The following is a 20,177-nucleotide window of genomic DNA, read 5'->3' on the forward strand; positions in this document are numbered from 1 at the left end:
GAATATGTTGGTGAAAAGTAAGTAGATGGTTCATTCATCTGACACAAGGTGGCACTAAAAAGCTAGTTCACGATGTATACTGTATATGCAGATGTAAGGAGAGAACAGTGTTTTTCCTCCAATAAGATTTGTGTTTCCTCAGTCAATTCTTTAGTATCAACAGATTGCACAGCCCTGGCCAAAAGTTTTCAGAATGACACAAATAATAATTTCAACAAAGTCTGCTGCTTTAGTGTTTTTAGATGTTTTTTGTCAGATGTTACTATGGTATACTGAAGTATAATTACAAGAATTTCATAAGTGTCAAAGGTTTTTATTGTCAATTACATTACATTTATGCAAAAAGTCAATATTTGTGTTGACCCTTCTTTATCAAGACCTCTGCAATTTGCCCTGGTATGCTGTCAATCAACTTCTGGGCCACATCCTGACTGATGGCACCCCATTCATGCATAATCAATGCTTGGAGTTCGGCAGAATTTTTTTTTGGGGGGGGGGGCGTTTGTATACCCGCCTCTTCAAGATTGACCACAAGTTCTCATTGTGATTAAGGTTATGGGATTTTTCTGGCCATGGATCCAAAATGTTGATGTTTTGTTCCCCAAGCCACTTAGTTATCACTTTTGCCTTACGGGAAGGTGCTCCATCATGCTGGAAAAGGCATTGTTCGACACCACACTGTTCTTGGATGGTTGGGAGAAGTTGCTCTCAGAGGATGTGTTTGGACCATTCTTTATTCATGGCTGTGTTCTTAGGCAAAATTGTGAGTAAGCCCACTCCCTTGGCTGAGAAGCAACCCCACACATGAATGGTCTCAGGATGCTTTACTGTTGGCATGACACAGGACTGACGGTAGCGCTCACCTTTTCTTCTCTGGATTTTTTTTCCCCGGATGCCCCAAACAATCAGAAAGGTGATTAGAGAAAATGACTTTACCCCAGTCCTCAGCAGTGTAATCCGTATACCTTTTGCAGATTATCAGTCTGTCTCTGATGTTTTTCCTGGATAGAAGTGGCTTCTTTGGTGCCCTTCTTGACACCAGGCCAACCTCTGAAAGTCTTCAACTCACACCTGCCTGCTGCTATTCCTGAGCAAGTTCTGCACTGGCGGTGCCAGGATGCTGCAGCTAAATCAACATTAGGAGACGGTCCTGGCACTTACTGGACTTTCTTGGGTGCCCTGAAGCCTTCTTCACAACACTTGAACCTCTGGAGTTCTTGATGATCCAATAAATGGTTGATTTAGGTGCAACCCTAGTAGCAGCAATATACTTGTCTGTGAATCCAAAGCTAAGCAATGATGACTGCACGTGTTTCCTTGCAGGTATAATAATATTTGTGTCATTCTCAAAACTTTTTTCCAGGGCTGTAAGTACACATTTAATAGTTTCTCTAAGAAAGTTGGGTTTGTATGTACTAGAGATTCCTGTAGTTTGCTTGTATTTTCAGATTGCTGTGTGGATGGCAACCTTAGGCTCATTCTGATTCTAAAGGATGATTATAATAAAAAAATTAAAAAAAAACAAATTAAAAAAAGTCATATTTACCTGCTATGTCCAATGGCTTTGCATACAGCAGCCCCAATCCTCCTCTTCTTGGGTCCCCCTCCAGCACTCCTGGTCCTTCCCCCCCGCAATTGCTCCCATGGCAAGCCACTTGCTATGGGGGCACTCAGGCATGCTTGCTCCCAAGCCCACTCTGTGCAACCATAAGACACACAGAATGGGGCTCAGCCCTGCACCCAGATCCCTCCTCACTGGCTTTGATTGACAACAGCAGGAGCCAATGGGTCACAGAAGGTTTTTCACCTTAATGCACAGAATGCATTAATGTAAAATAACCTTCTGCCTTTAGAACCACTTTAATGATTTTTGTTTTTTGGGAATGTCACACTGTGCTGCTACATTCAGATTTACAGTTAACCATCCCTTATCAGTAGTTAACAGTAACTGCCTTTTTTTTTAAATGTAAACAGTGTGACGCACTGGATTGTGGACATTGTATATGCATCACCTAGGATTCTCCAAAAATTGTATCTGCTATGGGGGAGGGATCTTTATTTTTGGGGTCCTGAAATTCAGAACATTGGTAGAGCTTTAGGTAGAAAAAGCCCTCATTCCTAGGTCCAAATCTTCTGGTAGCCAGAACTTGTCAACTTTTGTCGAACATGAAATACATATGTGGGATAGCAAGGAGGATGGGCTTTAACACCCACATGCTGAACATATACATCCATGCTGGAGGTTTCTGTGCTGAAAGTGTGCCTGTTGCCTGGTCCCAGCACTGTTACCAAGCTGTCATTGAAAACTCCTGGTTATGATCAGGAGCTGGTAGAACAGGCCCCAATCATGTGACTACCGTGACAGCCAATCACAATGTTCATGTGATCAGGAATGTCTGTCCCACTTTCCCTTTTTTAAGAACCAGTTAAGGGGTTGCAACAGGTTAGTTTTAATATGTAACCTAATGCTCAGGGCTCTTTTTCTAGCTCCTTCTGCTGTGGAAACCTGCTTGGTGAAAAGGCTGAGGGCTGCCAGAACACTAGAACAGTACCAGTGCTGCCAATTTGTTTTGGGAAACCCATTATTGAGCAAGGAACTGAGCGAAGTTTAGTTAGCGGCTCATACGGGCAGATGTTATAATTGTTTTATGCTTTGTGGAGTTGCTGTACAAGGCCCTACCTCATTGATGCTATGCTTGTTTACCACCTTGCTGAATATAAAGTGCAGGACAAACCTGCATGGATTGTCCCTGGGTGTCCCTGGCTCGCGCATGTTTTATCACTGCCACTACCAGTTGAGTCTGCCCTTTTAACCACTTTACTTCCGGACACTTTCACCCCCTTCCTGTCCAGGCCAATTTTCAGCTTTCAGCGCTATCAAACTTTGAATAACAATTGTGCGGTCATGCAACACTGTACCCATATGAATGTTTTAGCATTTTTTTGAGACAGATAAAACTTTATTTTGGTGGTATTTATTCACCACTGGGATTTTTATTTTTCATTGGTATATAAATGAAAAAGTCCAAAAAAAGTGTTTTTCTTAGAAAACTTTGCGAATAAATAATCTTGGCCAAAATTTATTCAGTTATCTTTTTAGCAAAAAAAAAATATAACCCAAATTAGTTTATAACCAAAAATTATAATTTTTTTTTATATTATTTTTTTTTTTTTTTTACATACTGTCACCTGAGCAGTACAGTGTCACCATAGTGACACTGTACTAATTGTGGGGGGTTATGAAGATTTGTTTTTTTTTTTTTACACTGATTGCTTTTACACCCATAAAGGCTGTAAAAGCAGTCATTTCTCCTTCTCTTCGCTCACACAGTATTTCTCCATTGAGAAATACTGAGTGAGCTGTGATTGGTCACAGCTTGCCACATGGTACAAGGCTGTTGTGAATAGCCTTGTACCATGTGACCTCTGTGATCATTCACAGATTTCACACGTAGTAAGCAATGATGTCAGAAGTGACATCTTGCTTACTACTCTTCATGTGATCACTGATTGGACAATCAGTGATCACATGATCGGGACCTCACACAGAGGTCCCGTACAACGAGTGGTGTTCCATTATGTCCGGAGGACACAGCGGGCACTGGATCGCGGTGCTGTGTGCTCCCAGGGTTTATAAACGGCCACCCGTCCCTGCACTGCTCCTGTCTGGCCGTTTATGTACATGGGCTGGACGGGAAGTGGTTAACTTCTACACCAACACCAAGAACACAAGAGCTTCATGTGTAGATCACTAGCTTTTATCAACATGTGTTTATCACAATTTCCCATCATGCTTCAAGTTCTCTACAGCTGCTGAAGTGCCATTTCCTTTCCCTATATGTAGTGAGATATTGCTTGAAGCCACATTAAAAAGATGCTAGCAGCCGCCTGCATGTGACCATGATGTCAAGTGCAGGTCATTCCATGTTGCCATTTTGATAAAAGTGGGATTTTCAGGCTCAGGAGTAATGACAAGTCTGTCTATAGCTCAAAGAAAAAGGAACCATCTCTTCTTACTCTGACAGCTCTTATTAGAGCCTACTGGCTACCTGTAGCACAGTGGAGAACGCCTATGTCATGTTGTCTCCAACAATGAATTTTGATTTCACAAATGCAACCACATAATGTTATTGATGATAAAAGGATATCACCATTGATGTGTATGAAGGGCAGGGTTATGTCTAAATGCAACACTAGGTGTAAAAAAAACAGTTGTTTGTAGATTTGATTATGGAATATTTTTCATCGTCTTCCACTAGTTTTCACAGTCTGACAGATCTGGCATGCGTGTCTAACATCAAACCTTGGCTGTGATGCATTTTTCTTAACTACTTCTAAATTAAAATATTGCAATTCAACCTATAACCATATAACCTCTGCCCATTGCACATGGGTTTTAAATAAAATAAGGACTAGGTCTCAGGCCACACAAGAAAAAGGACAGCTGGAATCTGATTGGTTGATATGGGTCCCACCTGCACTACTCCTATGTTTTTATTATGCATTCTAAAGAACATATGCACTTTAAACAGACAACTGGGACATGCAACAAAGCTTGCCAGATTGTACAATGTATTGGTATTTTGTGCTGCAGATGTCCTTCATTACAACAGCATTTAAAGTATTTTTGCATAACTAGTCCTGCAGCTCTAAGAGTTACCAATAAGTACCTTTTAAACTGCAAAAAAAAAAAAAAAAAAAAAAAAGATTATAACAGTAAGGATTTTTTAAAGTAATCCTTAAATACAAATATAAAGCCAAGTGGTTAGAAAGTATTAGCACCTAAAACATGCACAATAATATTTTAGGAGGACTGTAATTTAGGATACTAGATATTTACAACTGGCAAGCACAGGGGGAAGAACATTCTAACAAAACTTTTAAATGAATGACACAGAAGTTCTTTTTTTACATATTGCTCCAAACAGAGTTTAGAATATATAGAATATAAATCGTTATTTGTTTACATAGAAAACATGGTTCCTGTGCCCCAGTGCAGTAACAAGCTTTCTAGGGTCCCATAGTCCTATGTGATGCCACCCATTACATTGTAAAAAGACTGGCCCCTGGCTGGGTTAGTGGTCATAGGTAGAACTGCCATTCTTAGAAAAGACATAGTGCTTCAAAGTAATGAAATGAAACTTGTAAGCTAAATGTATAGTTCTAAATCTCCAGCTTGTTCTTTCACTCTTTAACCACTTCATGTCCGGACACTTTTACCCCCTTCCTGTCCAGGCCAATTTTCAGCTTTCAGTACTATCATACTTTGACAATTGTGCGGTCATGCAACACTGTACCCATATTAACCTTTTAGCATTTTTTTGAGACAGATAAAGCTTTATTTTGGTGGTATTTATTCATCACTGGGATTTTTATTTTTTTTGCTATGTAAATGAAAAATGTCCAAAAATTTTGAAAAAAGTGTTTTTCTTACAAAATTTTGCAAAATCTATTCCGTTATCTTTTTAGTAAAGCAAAAAAAAATAACCCAAATTAGTTTATAACCAAAAATTATACTTTTTAAACATTTTTATTTTATTATATTATTATTTATGTTTTTACATACTGTCACCCTAGAAGTACAGATTTTTTTTTTCTTTTACACTGATTGCTTTTATACCCATAAAGGCTGTAAAAGCAATAATTTCTCCTTCTCTCTGGCTGCATTCTTGCAGTCATTGAGAACTTCTGTGTGAGCTGTGATTGGTCACAGCTTGTCACATGGTACAAGGCTGTGGTGAATAGCCTTGTACCATTGACCTCTGTGATCATTCACAGATTTCACACGTAGTAAGCAATGATGTCAGAAGTGACATCTTGCTTACTACTCTGCATGTGATCACTGATTGGCCAATCAGTGATCACATGATTGGGACCTCACACAGAGGTCCCGTATGACGATCATTGTTCCACTGTGTCCGGAGGACACAGTAGGCACCGGATCACGGTGCTGCGCTCTCCCAGAGAGTACGCACAAGCAGGGGGCGGGGAGGCCGTTTATAAACGGCCACCCGACCCTGCACTGCCACCGTCCGGCCATTTATATACAACGGAAGGTGGTTAATAAGAAAATATAACTTAAGACAATATTGAACTCATTCGCAAATTAATATTTTACAGCTGCCAAGCAACACCTAAAACTGAAGAATCCAAGGGTTAGTATGAGAGGTGCAGAGCTCAATCCCACCTTCTCAAAGTTTTCTTACACCTTTATCACTGACAAAGTGTGACTACTAATCCCCTCTACCTTCCATCTTACAGCATATTTGTTTGTAGGATGGTTGGAGGCAGGGTTTTTCTTCAGCTGGAACTTGGTGGAATTCAGTTTCCACCACCTCTGGCTCAGGCCCTCTCCTCCCTGTTTCCCACTATCACTTGAAAACACAGAAGTCTGGCTTTGGTGTTTGCAAGTGAAATGTTGTCTCCCAATGACCCCCAGAGATCTCCTGATTGCAGGATGAAGACAAGGGAGATGCAGATGCCCGGGGAACATTGCGGATGCTGATACTCCCACCGGATGATCTTGCAAGTGAGAGAGTCTGAGCCACCTACTGTGTGCCGGGAGGTACTTGAGCTGTCCGGGTGCTACAGTTCAATACAGCAACAAAAGTGAGACATGTGAAAGATGGTGGAGCTTTTAAGGAAGGGGAGAAGGGGGCAGTGAAGGGGGGTTGCTTACAGAGAACAGAGCCAAAGAGGGGTGAAAATGAGATGTGGTTGGGGGATGCAGAGGTAAGCAGCTGTGGGAGAAGGCTGAACTCTGCACTCTGTACGCAGCACACCCCTGAACTCTGCAACGTGTACGTAGCACACCTCCACACTCTGCACTCCCAACATAATGCATTCCTGATATTTAATGCCCCTTTAAGAACCTCCCACTCTTGGTGAAATGTAACCACACCCACCATTTGATGCAGTTTTGAGTGTGTTTGTGTGTGTGTGTGTGTGTGTGGGGGGGGGGGGGGGTAGGTTCGTAATTGAGTTCCTGCACCTTTATTCTGAGGATAAAAGCCCTGGATGGAGTACTTTAAAAGAAACCAGTCTTGAAAGAATCATAAAGGTGGCCAATGCTCACCATTCCTCCTTAAATTGCTAGTTGCCTAGTTGCTTGGCTGTCATACGGATGCATTGGCTTCAATGATTCCCGAGTCACTGACTTAGGGAAGTCTGGTACTTTTTTAAACTCATTAACAGCATATAACTTCTGGGTCTGTGACTCAAAAGCATCGACTCAAGCGCACACAATTAGATGTATTTTAGAAGCGGTCAGTAACAACAGCGGTCAGCATCAACAGCAAGGCTCTTACTTTCCATTCATCATACATCAGCATCAGAGGTTGGTCATCAGCTCTGAGGAAAGGGATTCGTCCCCGAAATGCGTCAGACATTTGACCGCACTGACAGTGAGAACACATTGCCTGCCGTTGTGGCCATTGTCATTTTTCTATGCTTTTTAGATACATGCTTCGTCTGTGAGTATGTTTTTATTATTCTTTCACTCCTACAATAAACCTTGGATAATGCACTAGGTGTGTGCGCCACCTGTTTTCTCTCTATCTAGTAATGTAAGTTACCATACTTTTTTCAAGACAAAGTCACTTTAAAGCTGTATTAATTCCAAAAACAAAAAAGCAGCAAAGGATAGATGGTGACTGCAATTAAAATGAAGAAAAGAAAAGAAAAGCAAAATGTCAATTAACGTTAGCGCAAAGAGAGAGACCAAACCTAATTCCCAGCAGATCTTACGCAACTAAATGATCACACAGCAAATCCATCTTCCCCAAGCTGCGACAACAGAAAGCTGCATTCGGCATGCACAATTAATGTAAATCGTGATCCAGGCACATTCTTACCAGGGTTTCATTATCTTCTGCAACTTTTGATATCGCCTACAAAAATGTAAACAAAATTGACACATGAGCACATATATATGACGAAAGCACTTTAAGACACAGTTGCTTCTATCAAAAATAATGGGTCCCCTGAGATCATTTACCATAGCCAAAAAAGATACATTCAGACAGATAACTTATGGTATTCTTTTGTCTTTCGATCATCTGAAAGTTGTTCTGGGATAACTTTTAAAATTCTGTTTTCCTATAAAGCATGCTGCATCCTCTGTCACGCTGTATTTATGAATGAATGTAATAGTTGTTATACTCTTCAATCACATATAAGCCACTGTAAGCACTTCTACAACACAGATCTGGAACTCGACTGTCAAACTGAAGACCATAGTGTCATAATGCCACTGCATCCTACACACCTTTTTATTGGATTATCATTATGATGGAAAAAATAACAACTGCACAATATAAAGGCATGGGGCACTTTGTTGCCAAAACTGTATGCAATTGTTTACTATTTCTTTCTTTTTTGACAGTTTCTCTTCAAGGTACAGACCCTGGCAAAAAATGAAATCAATCAGTGAGTTTAGTTTAAAAATTGAAAGTGCACCAGTGATCTGACTATGGAAGTAAAGTTTTTAGATATTCCTAACAAGCCGTTAAAGTGGAACTGCACTGAATCTGAGCACCCCAAACCAAAAATTCTATTTAATTCATTGTTAATATGTAGAGCAAACTCCCCTATCCATTCATGTCTCCATGCTTTATTTTGCTGAGAAATCATTTTGAAAAACACATCCTGGCATTTCTGGCAGTGGCCATCTTGAGTAAGGGCAGATGATTTATGTAGCATTTACTTCCTGAAATCCATCTGCCCCTAGCTCAGTCATTGGCTGAGCTGAGAACACTGCTCCTGAAGACTCCTGGGATGTGTGACATCAAGGGGTTTATTTACTAAAGCTGGAGAGTCCAAAATCAGACTCCCTTCTGCATAGAAACCAATCAGCTTCCAGGTTTCATTGCCAAAGCTTCATTGAACAAGCTGAGGTTAGAAGCTGATTGGTTTCTATGCAGAAGGGAGTCTGATTTTGCACTCTCCAGCTTTAGTTAATAAACCCCCCTGTGTCTATGCATGGAAACCAGGATGTAATTGAAGAAATGTACAAAAAAAAGTTTAAAACATGTAAATATGATATACTTTCCTTTCCATTTACTACTGCTAACAGCATAAGGATTAAAAATAGTCCATGTTGATTCAGAGAGTGAAGTTCCACTTTAAATAACTTTTAAAACTTTAAAACCAGCCCTCTTTGACCTGTGCAGCTGTATCTACTGTGAAGATGACATCACGTAGACTCTAAAGCCTGATTTCAGTTTCCAACACCCTACCAGCAACTGCTGTTTGTTTACATTGGAAAGATGGTAGTTTGTCATGTCCCTGCTCTCCACAGAAAATTGAGATTTCACTGCCGCTATTGTATACTATAAAGCAGTGGTCTCCAAATTGTGGCCCGAAGGCCAGTGCAGACCTTTGCTTGCCTTTATCTGGCCTTTTGGACACTTTTCCTCTGACAGACACCAACAATGGGGCATAATTCCTGTTACTGACATCAACAAAAGAGCACTATTCCTCCCACTGACACCAATGATGGGGAATTATTCCTCCCACTGACACCAATGATGGGGAATTATTCCTCCCACTGGCACCAATGATGGGGCACTGTTCCTCCCACTGACACCAACAATGGGGCACTATTCCTCCTACATGCCCCAACGTTGGGGCATTATTCCTCCCCCTAATGCCAAAGAGGCAATGTTTACTCCCACTGATGGCAGGACAATTTCTGTTCCAAATGGCCACAGTCTGGCCCCCCTAAAGTCTGAAGGACAGTAAACTGGCCCTTTGTTTAGAAAGTTTGGAGACCCCTGCTTTAAAGGATAAGTTCACCTTTTGGACAAAAATAATGCAGGTAAAAAAAAATGTGCATTTCTTATTTTTTTCCAAAGGAGCCTGGAAAGCATTGCACCAGCGATCAGTAGATTACTGATACCATGCAGGGCTCCTGCAGACCTCTCATAAAATCTGCTAGCCGTACGAGATGTACGGTCAAGCAGATATTCTGACAGGAAGCTTGAATGAACTACCACAGTGCTGTGGTTCAATAAAAACTGCAAGTCGACAGCCGCTAAGGCTGCTGGGACTTGCAGGTACTCATTCACAGAACTCTATGAATGAGTGATGTGGCCGTGTGGGCGGAGCCTAGCACAGCCACGCTGATTTCAAATCTGACAGATAATATGGGGAGAAGTTTCCCGTACTGTCAGAGGGAGGGGGTGCGGCAGGCGCGGCTGCAGCTAAGGGAACGTGTTACATGTTCCACCCTAAAAACAGGTGGAACATGTAACATGTTCCAAAGGTGAACTTATCCTTTAAGGATGCATTTCTCCACAATGCTTACAGCTACAGAGGTATATGAGGGTGTTTTTTTTTAAAGTGCTACTACTGCTTTTTCACAATATGTAAACACATATTGCATATACTTAAAAAAAACTGGGTCACTTTATGCACCGTGAAGATTTGACACACTCCCTGTATGCATTTCAACATTTCATTTTAAAATTTGACTGGAGGTCAGTTTTAACTTGTGTTCATTACTGCTTTTGCCATGCATTGCACTTTTTGCCCTATTATTTTGCAACAATTGCTTCTATTGCTTATTCAAATCAATTGGAATGCAAACTAAAGCATTTAAAATTCAAGCCATTTTCCGTGAAAGAATGCTGCAGTTGAATTGCTTCTGAGCCTAACATCCATGTGTATTCAACTTAAGAGGTAACAGCTGCACCCCCCCAGCACAAGTTATGCATTAAATATGAACAATGATGATATCTGGTAAAAACAACTTGCAGGGGGCCCTTTCATAGAAAAGAAAACACCACAACTCATATTTCACATTAGCCACCTTGCTTGGGTCCACCTCCATCAAGAACTCAAATGTCATCTACAGAAAGTAGGGCCTTTAAGTGCAGCTGGTTGTTATATCATTGTTCAGCAAAACATATCACTGATTTCTTGTTCAATCTGCCCTGGTTTATTACAGGCTTTAGTTCCATCCCCCTTCACCTTCACCACTGCCATTACCTTCTGTGATATTTGCAGCACCAAGCCACCACCCTTACACCATATGCTGGCCATAGATGGATTGAAATTCGGCCAGTTAAGCACAGACCAGACAAAGTTTGTTCTATGTGTTGATGCTCCGACTCAACAGAAGTCAATCTATTTGTTGACTTCTGTTGAAAATGCTTGTTTCAAAATCAGCAGCTTCAGTCACTGATCAGCAGGGGCAGACTGACCATTTGGAAACTCGGGCACTGCCCGAGGGCCGGGGTCAGTAGGAGGCCCCATGAGATGCCCCTGGTACCTTTTTCATAGGCTTTTTTGAGTTTGAGCAAGGACACAGGGGCCCCATGATCCCCTATTGTTCGGGGGCCCCATCAGTTGTTAGTCCGCCCCTGCTGATCAGTGTATTCTGACAGTGGAGAGTCCCTACTGTCAGAATACAATTTCTCAGCTTGGAGGATTCCACCTTAATTGTATGAATGGAAGAGTCTATTCGTTTTTTTTTTTGTTTTTTTTTAAGATCCAACTATGGCCAGCTTTAATCAATATGTATGTCCAGCCAAAACAATTTTTTTAAATAGAGTTGGGCAAAATGTTAACACCTGTGGGGTTTATTGAAGCTATGCAGAGCTCCGTTAGAGAGATTTATCCTCATTTCAGTGGTGGCAAGGGTTTTCCATAGAAGAAGTGGAAAAGGAAAATCCCCAAAGGTGACAGAAAAATTAATATGGTTAGGAGAGTAAGGGGAGTCTAGAACCATGGTCAGTTTTTTTTTTTGTGGGTTAGGTTCAGTAGATGTTTCCTTACCTCCTGTCTGGTGAAACTATTGTCACAGTGACAGGAAGTGAAAGAAAATGGCTTTAAGGAAGTCCTAGAAAGCAGTAAAACCCAAAAGGCATTGTTATACTTTCTAACTCTGTCTAAAACTTGAAAAAAAAAAAAAAATTGTTCACACACTTAAAGTAGAAGTACAGGCAAAACTTTTTTTATTTTAATTAGAGTAAAGGAGGGTTATAATCCCTGTCAGTTTTTTCTTGCCATTGGTGCCCCTATCCAATAGCCAAACAGTGACAGAAAATCTTTCCAAATTAATGGAATTCCTTTGGGACCCCCAGGTCACTAGGATTAGTGTTCCCATTGGAAGATTTTTCCTTTATTAGTTTTCATGGGACAACCCAAATTTTGGGATTTTCTTTTACTTTCAATGATAATGGCAAACAAGACAAACAGAGAGGGTGGATCTCCCTAATGGGGGCACAGACAGCAATAAAAACCTGACAAGAGTTCTAATCCCCTCTCCACTCTATCCAAAACTAAAAAAAAAAAAGTTTAGTTATACTTTAAAAGAGTATCTAAACTCAAAATGTAAAACAAAATATATTGCAGGTTACCAGTCCTTAGATGAGCTGGCTGCATTAGTTTTCCACTTTTTTATCATCTGGTAATTTTATGAATAACACACTTTCTGTCCCAGCCTTTGTTCATATGGGGTGATGGATTAGTAGATTACACAAAATAGATAGGGTTGTTTTTGCTTTCAGTTTATCTCACAGGAGGTGACAATGACAATGTATTTCTAGGAAAAGCAACAGGCATTTTCTGTATTTGCAAACAATGTTCTAAGCCTAAAATAATAAAACTAATGCAGCCATCACATTTAAAGTGGTTCTAAAGGCTTAATGTTTTTTACCTTCATGCATTCTATGCATGAAGGTAAAAATCTTTCTCTGTGCAGCATTCCCTCTAATACTCACTTAAGCCCCCTCTCGATCCAGCGATGTGCACTGGAGTCTCAGCTATCCCGGGACTCCCTTTCCTTATTGGCTAAGACAGAAGCAGGTGCCATTGGCTCCCACTGCTGTCAATCACAACCAGTGAGCCAATGAGAAGAGAGGGGGTGGGGCAAAGCCACAGCTCCGTGTGTGTGAATGGACACACGGAGCAGCAGGTGCCCCCATAGCAAGCTGCTTGCTGTGGGGGCACCTAACAGGAGGGAGAGCCTGCAGGGTTCCTGAGAAGAGGAGGATCCAGACTACTCTGTGCAAGACCACTGCACACAGCAGGTAAGTATAGACATGTTCATTATTTTTTCTAAAATAAAAAAAACTTTAGAATCACTTTAAGGACTTATAAGCTGCAATGTGTTAAATTTTTTTCTTAGATTTAGTTATGCTTTAAGGGCTAGTCCCTCTACTTTACCGCTACTGATATGGCACTCTTCCCCCCCGTATCCTACAAATTATAAGATCTCTCATTTAGGGCTCTTCAACTGTAGCAGACTAAAGTGGAGCTTCACTCTCTCAACCACCACTGACTACTTTTAATCCTTTTGCTCCTAGTATTAGTAAATAGATAGGAAAATATATCATATTTACTTATTTTAAACTTTTTTTTTCAGTTACTTCCTTGTTTTCATGCAAATGATGTCATACATTCCAGAAGTCTTCAGGAGGAGAGGAGGGGTTTTCTCAGCTAAGTACAACTTCCTTCCTACCTGCATGCCTAAGCTAAGGTCAGATGGATTCCAGGAAGCAAATGCCACATGAATCATCTGCCATTACTCAAGATGGCCATGGCCAAAAATGCTTGGATGTGTTTTTCAAGGTGATTTCTCAGCAAAAAAAGCATGAAGACATGGGTAGATGGGTGAGTTTGCTTTGAATTCTAAAAATGAATTAAATAGCATTTTTGGTTTGTGCTGCTCAGATGCAGTGTAGTTCTGCTTTACCCCCGGTTCACATCTATGTGGCTGTGCAGGCTGCGTTTTGCACGGGCTGCTCAGATGCAGTGTAGTTCTGCTTTACCCCCGGTTCACATCTATGTGGCTGTGCAGGCTGCGTTTTGCACGGGCACGAGAGCCAATTCATTTGAATGGAATCCCGTGCCCATGACACGTAGGGAAAAAGTCCCTGCACTTCTTTGGAAAAAGCAGTCTGCACAGGAACCTCGGTACCCAGTGCGGTTGCGTTTTCAAGAGCGGGCGGCATGCCATGAGAACTAACGGCACCTGCCCGCGGGTCCGCATTTCTCTGTGCGGGTGGTGCGGCTGCACGGATTTTCGTGTGGATCCACAGCGGCACCACCCGCACAGATGTGAACTTAGGGTTAAGCTTTAAGCCAAGTGTCTGGCACGTATTACTATGCAAGCCAATACACTCAACGGCCACTATTAGGTACACCTGTTCAATTGCTTGGTAGCACAAATTGCTAATCAGCCAATCACATGGCAGAAACTCAATGCATTTACAAATCTAGACGTGATGAAGATGACTTGCAGAAGTTCAACCTGAGCGTCAGAAGGGGGAAGAAAATGGATTTAGGTGACTTTGAACGTGGCATGGTTGTTGGTGCCAGACAGGTTGGTCTGAGTATTTCAAAAGCTTCTGATCTACTGGGAGTTTCATGCACAACCATCTCTACAGTTTACAGAAAATCGTCCGAAGAAAGAGAAAATGCCTTGTTGATGTCAGAGGAGAATGGGCAGACTGGTTCGAGATGATAGAAAGGCAGCAGTAACTCATGTCAATATGGACCAAAATCTCTGAGTAATGTTTCCAACACCTTGTTGAATCTATGCCATGAAGAATTAAGGCAGTTCTGAAGGCAAAAGGGGGTCCAACCCAGTACCAGTAAGGTGTACCTAATAAAGTGACTGGTGAGTGTGTAAGGCAAGCTCATCGGCACAAGAGAGGTACATGTACTTGCATTATAAGATGCCAAGTGACACGCCAGAATGCCAGCTTTGATTTCCGGTCAAAGCCTGCAGGTTATGTGTACCTGGATTTCAGGCTTTAGCAATGAACAGGAGATGCTCTACACAGAACAAAGGGTATTCAGGCACCTTTTGATGCCTTTTGCAATCTTTTACGTGGCTTGTTTACCTTACCACATTTTTTTTTTCTTTATGACATGTTCACTTTAAACCACTATAATTTATTTTGTGGCATTTTAGTACATTCTTTGTTGTTTTTGTATGCAAAACATTTAGAGCATTGGATAAAAGAATATCCTTGAAACCTTGTAATAATAACCTGTGATGCCTCCTTTGAACAGAAAGGCATACACAAACAGAAAATATGGATCTGCATCAAGAGATTCAATCTAGTAAATATGAAAAAATAGAATGTATCGCAAGGCACCAGCCAGCAAGTCTTTGACTAAGGTGACATTTGAATAGAAAACCTCAGTGAATGTCAGGAGGAGCTCTTAAGCCTTCTTCTCTTGACAAACAGAGCATTCTTGTAGTACAAAAAAAACATTCCTTTTAACAATGCCCTATAGTCCAATAACTTACACAGCAAAGAAGCACAGAGTAATTGAAGGCACAATCTCCAATGTATTCCCTTTAAAGGCTGCACTAAATGGGATTTGGCTTTTCTTCACATTGCTTTTAATTACATTTTCTCAAAGGGCTAATTTTTACAGCACAAAACTCAAGATTTTCTCCTCCTCTACAAAAAAGACCTATTCATAATAACACCTTAATCTTTTCAGTGTCACATGGATTTGTACAATAAGCAGAAAGGCAAACAATACATTTGTCGTTTTAACAGGTCATTACCTGTGTTCTCTTTTTACTACCATTTCCTATTATTTTCAAATTTGAGAAAGTGGTTTATAATCTTTCATCCTGTGTTTCAGAATGAAAATTTTGGATGTATACCAGCTAGTAGCACATGAATGCCATTTTTACTTAAATGGGCAATACACCCAAAAAAAGTTATACAGTAGTTTTGTGTTTTAATCACTTTTCTTTAATAAAGTAAGGTTAATAAGGTTAATAAAGTATGGTTAGCACTTCCGCCTGGCAGTACTAGGGTCGTTGGTTCGAATCCCAGCCACGGCACCACCTGCCTGAAGTTTGCATGTTCTCCCTGTGCCTGCGTGGGTTTCCTCCGGGTCTTCCGGTTTCCTTCCACACACCAAAGACATGCTGGTAGGTGAATTGGATCCTGTCTAAATTGGCCCTAGTATGTGTATGTATGAATGTGAGTTAGGGACCTTAGATTGTACGCCCCTTGAGGGTTAGGGACTGATGTGAATGTACAATATATATGTAAAGCTCTGCGTAAATTGACAGCGCTATACAAGTACCTGAAATAAATAAATAATAAAGTGTATGTCAGGGCAACAAAAACATTAGCAGTAATGGTTTGGTACATTCATACCATTTTTGTGGACCGAATGGTGTCAGTCCTGCCCAGCTGTCTTTTGCTAAACTACTTAAAAGCTTCCCCCATCCTCTTCTTAAAAACACATATTCTTCTGTAGCCCAAGACAAGAGCATGAAGAAGTAATAAGGCTGCCTGAGATTGTAGCCCTGGCCGGAAGCCCCATTAAGGTATTGGAGCTGTGTGGCCCATACACTAAGATCACGGCCGCAGCTTCTCACCCTGGCTATTTAATTGACAGGCAGAGAACTGAAGCCTTCTCTAACTTTAGTTCTGCTATCCATCTAGGAGAGCAGAGTGGTGGGAAGAGATAGCCCAGGAATAGGCTGCTGGGGAGAGAGCTCGTAAAAGGGAGACTGCATCTGAGCAATGCGGGTAAAGAGTGCAGAGTACTGAGACTTAGAACCAGGGACACTAGCCCAAAGCCTACTGGAGAGTACAACCTGCAGCCTAGAAAGGCTCACTAGACACCAGGACATTTTGGGTGGTGCCTCATCTGACCCCTCAGGGATGTGTCAGAAGCACAGAGAACACCAAGGGACAGCATGGCCTATACTGTATGTTTCAGCCCCTATCATCCAGCCAGAAGTACTGTGACCTACTTCCATCCATCTCCATCCTCCCTCGTCAGGAGAACATCTACACCACATCGATGTGGTGAGAGGCACCTCTGTGTACTGTACTGATTTGCTGTCACCAACCTTTGCTGCTGCCAGGAATACTCTACCTAAGATGTCTTGTCTTTCTCTTGCTTATGGATTACAAGCACCCTCATTTTGAGAATAAGCTCTCCAAAGCAAATGTAACGGCCCCACCGTCAAGATACGTTTTTGTTACTCCATTGACCACTGGTAAGACAGGGCCTGTACTCTCTAATTAGACTGCACTGCTATTGGTGCTATATTTGGCACTGTTATGGGCCATGTCACTTGCATTAAATCACATTGCCAGGGAAATTACCTTGTTACCCCTTGTTACTGCTAATACTGATGCTTTAAGGTGGGATTAGAGATGTAAAATGTCTGGAAATTTTGAAGCCATGAAAAAAAAACATTTTTCCCGAAAAAAAAATGAAAGTTTTGGAAAAATTAATTCAAATCAAACTCAGTGTGAAATAGTTTTACAAATTGAAAGTTGTTTTGTTACACTGGGAAGGTAAAATGCAGTGTATATAATATTGGTGCAATGAAATGAAAATTCTGGACCGAAACTGAAAATTTAGAATGCGCTTGTCCGAAAAACGGTTTTTAAAAAAGTATATGTTTTATATATAATTGTATTGTATTCAACTTTTTATTAATATCATGGATTTAAATGAATATGAATTTAAAAAATACAATTCAGTAACATAAAATAACTTTTATTGAAAATTGTTATTTATTTTATACGGCATGGCACTGGCTGTAATATGCATGCGGTAGGACAATTTTTTCGGCCATTATCAGCGCCTGTTTTTTTTTTCTATCAGCGAAATGCCAATAATTTTCAGCGGCCAATATTTCGGTGCATCAAAAGTATATAAAAGTATTATGCTTAAAATAAAAGTACAGCTCATTAAGTAAACAAACTAAAAATTTGTGTTTTTTTTTTTTTTTAAATCTAATATTTTTTTTTTATTATTACAAATGGAACAAAAACTGTATATGTTAATAATTTAAAAGCTTCCTGCCAATATGCATTTTCAGTCATTGACAATGCTGATTCAGAAGCATGCATTTCTCTTGCAGGAGCTTGATCAATGTTCTCCTGATTCTCAGGTGTCATTTTATCTATAAATGAAGGTATTGTGTATTTATGGGAGGCCGTGGTTTGCAAATTTTCTTTCCTTGAAGATGCTGCTGGTGAATAAACACTTTGTGATGATTCAGAAGCAGAAGAGTGCTTCTGGAATGAGAACTCTGGAGAGAAAAGCTAGTTGCACTTTAATTATGGTCCTTATCGTTTCATTCCATAAAGTATTTTTAATGTCTTCATGGTACCTCTGGCATGCTAGAATGTGTTTTGTCATCCTTGTAGCATTTGGAAAAGAATATTGTTTCTCACAATATTTGCAAAATTGCACTGTAAAATGTTTCCAAACACTAGATGTTGGTTTCACCGTTTTACTGAGAGAGGAAAAGAAACACCAATTTACTAACCAGACTATGGGTAAACATTATGCTGTGATGGTGAAGAACATTAATAAATCATTTAAAAGGTAAAAAAAAAAAAGATAAACTAATTTGTCAGACAAATTTACCTTCTTATCTGTCAATTAAGGCCTGTGGAAACAGAAACTATCATCTGCAGTATCCCAACAATCACCCAACTATAGGAGGTACAGTTTGCCCAACTGTAGGAAAACTAAACTGGAGCCTTTCCCCATGCAGTGCCCCCTAGTGGCAGAAGTGCATATTTCTCTTGTCCGCATTGAGAAGCACAGTGTTACTTGAATTTAATTCTAGGAATTTCTTCTCTTTAGCTGAAATAACTTATAATAAATTAAAGCAGTAATAAACTCAGGCGACAACACCTGAAAGAAAGAACGCCAGTGATGAAACGGAAAGTCACTATATTCTTTGCTTACAAATCTTGTAATATAAGTATGTTTTGCCTTACTTTCATTTTTGCATATCTAAGCCGAAGCCTGCGCCATCTTGGGTCTCCTCTTCTGCATCCACTTACTCCCCCTCTCTATAATGGAGGCAATAATCTGATGCATGCGCAAGATGAATTAGCCAAGTTATATGGTGTGGGGATGTACTCTCACGGGATTGGAATTTCTGTTGGGAGTGGATGACTTGGGCATGGCATACTACGAAAAGGACTGACAGCACACAGAGTATGCCATGAATTGCGGCTATAATCCACATGTGCCAATGATGTCACTGGATTGAATATCGCTCGATTTCTTCAGAGCGGAACAGGTTAGACACATTCAAAAGACAACACCATGTACATTGTTTAACAATTTCAAGGGAGGAAAGTAGAAATCTTGAGTTTACTACCGCTTTAAGACTTTACATAAAGTCTCAGAAATCTTTCATTAAAGTCGTCATGTTATATAGTTTGAATACCATGTCACAGATCTATTATTTATTATTGTAAAAGAATGTATTTCACACTTTTTTTTTCCCCGGAAATAAACAATACAGCTTTAAAAAGAAAAAAAAAAACACTTTTCCCTAATTTTTCCCAGGCCTTCCCATCTCTAGATAAGACACAGGATTCAAAAGTGGAATAGGCAGAAGGAAAAGCCACCATATGATATAATTCACCACAAAACACTTAGTATAATTCTAGCAGGATGAATATGGATAACTTACTCTGTGCCACTTTCCACCATCTGAGTAAGGAGGTAGATGCCATCCAGGTTTATGAATTCTTGTGCAAATGTAATATCCCTTGAAAATTTAGCCAAATCTTTTAGTGCTTCAAGTTTGACGTCCATGCTGGAAGACTGGACTCTGTCATTGAGCTGCTGCGCAGTGTGAGTCTTAATATGAAAAATATTAGAAAGTGAGTGAGTGCAGATACCTAACAGATTGATAACATTTACAATTAACACTTTTGTGACACTTAACATTTGAACAAAAAAAAAAATATTTTTTGGTGTGAATTTCCTGGTGAACAAGTATAGACATTTATGTCCCCTGGTTTATAGGTGCAGTTACAGTTAAACATTTATCATGTCAAAAATATACTGTTGACAACTTTCATATGAAAATTCATTCAAAAATCGACTGGTGTCTGGCCAGCTTTAGGTTTTGCCACACAGTGCAATTCGCTATACCATGAAGCCAGTGGAGGGGAGGGTGCGCAACTCGGGTTTTGGAAGTTTTGTTTACATATGGAGAACATATTGAAACTTCCTAGGTGGTGCTCATGCAGAAAGACAAAGGTGAAAGCAGCCAAATGTGTGTTTTGAGGTGACCTGAACATGGTTTTCTGAAATTTTCAGCACCATGGATAAACTAACCCAATTAAAATATATACATATTCTTTATTACACACCTCAAACTTTAAGGCATGAGATTTTACAATAATGAACGCTAT

At 40.3% G+C, this 20,177-nt stretch overlaps 1 protein-coding gene across 2 annotated transcripts in view; it reads right to left on the reverse strand.

Annotated features, from left to right (window-relative positions):
• ELMO1 (engulfment and cell motility 1) overlaps positions 1-20,177 on the reverse strand; it is a 533,930-nt gene that overhangs the window by 345,346 nt on the left and 168,407 nt on the right. For both annotated transcript variants that reach the window (XM_089687036.1, XM_089687028.1), the window contains exons 6-7: positions 19,448-19,617; positions 7,854-7,889 (exon numbers count right to left, since the gene is read on the reverse strand). In XM_089687036.1, the coding sequence (XP_089543162.1) occupies positions 7,854-7,889; positions 19,448-19,617 (206 nt within the window). The remainder of the gene's footprint in view (positions 1-7,853; positions 7,890-19,447; positions 19,618-20,177) is intronic.

Source organism: Staurois parvus, unplaced genomic scaffold, assembly GCF_062004578.1.
Source record: "Staurois parvus isolate SC_StPar_1 unplaced genomic scaffold, SC_StPar_1.0 ptg000020l, whole genome shotgun sequence".
Classification (NCBI taxonomy): Eukaryota; Metazoa; Chordata; class Amphibia; order Anura; family Ranidae; genus Staurois; species Staurois parvus.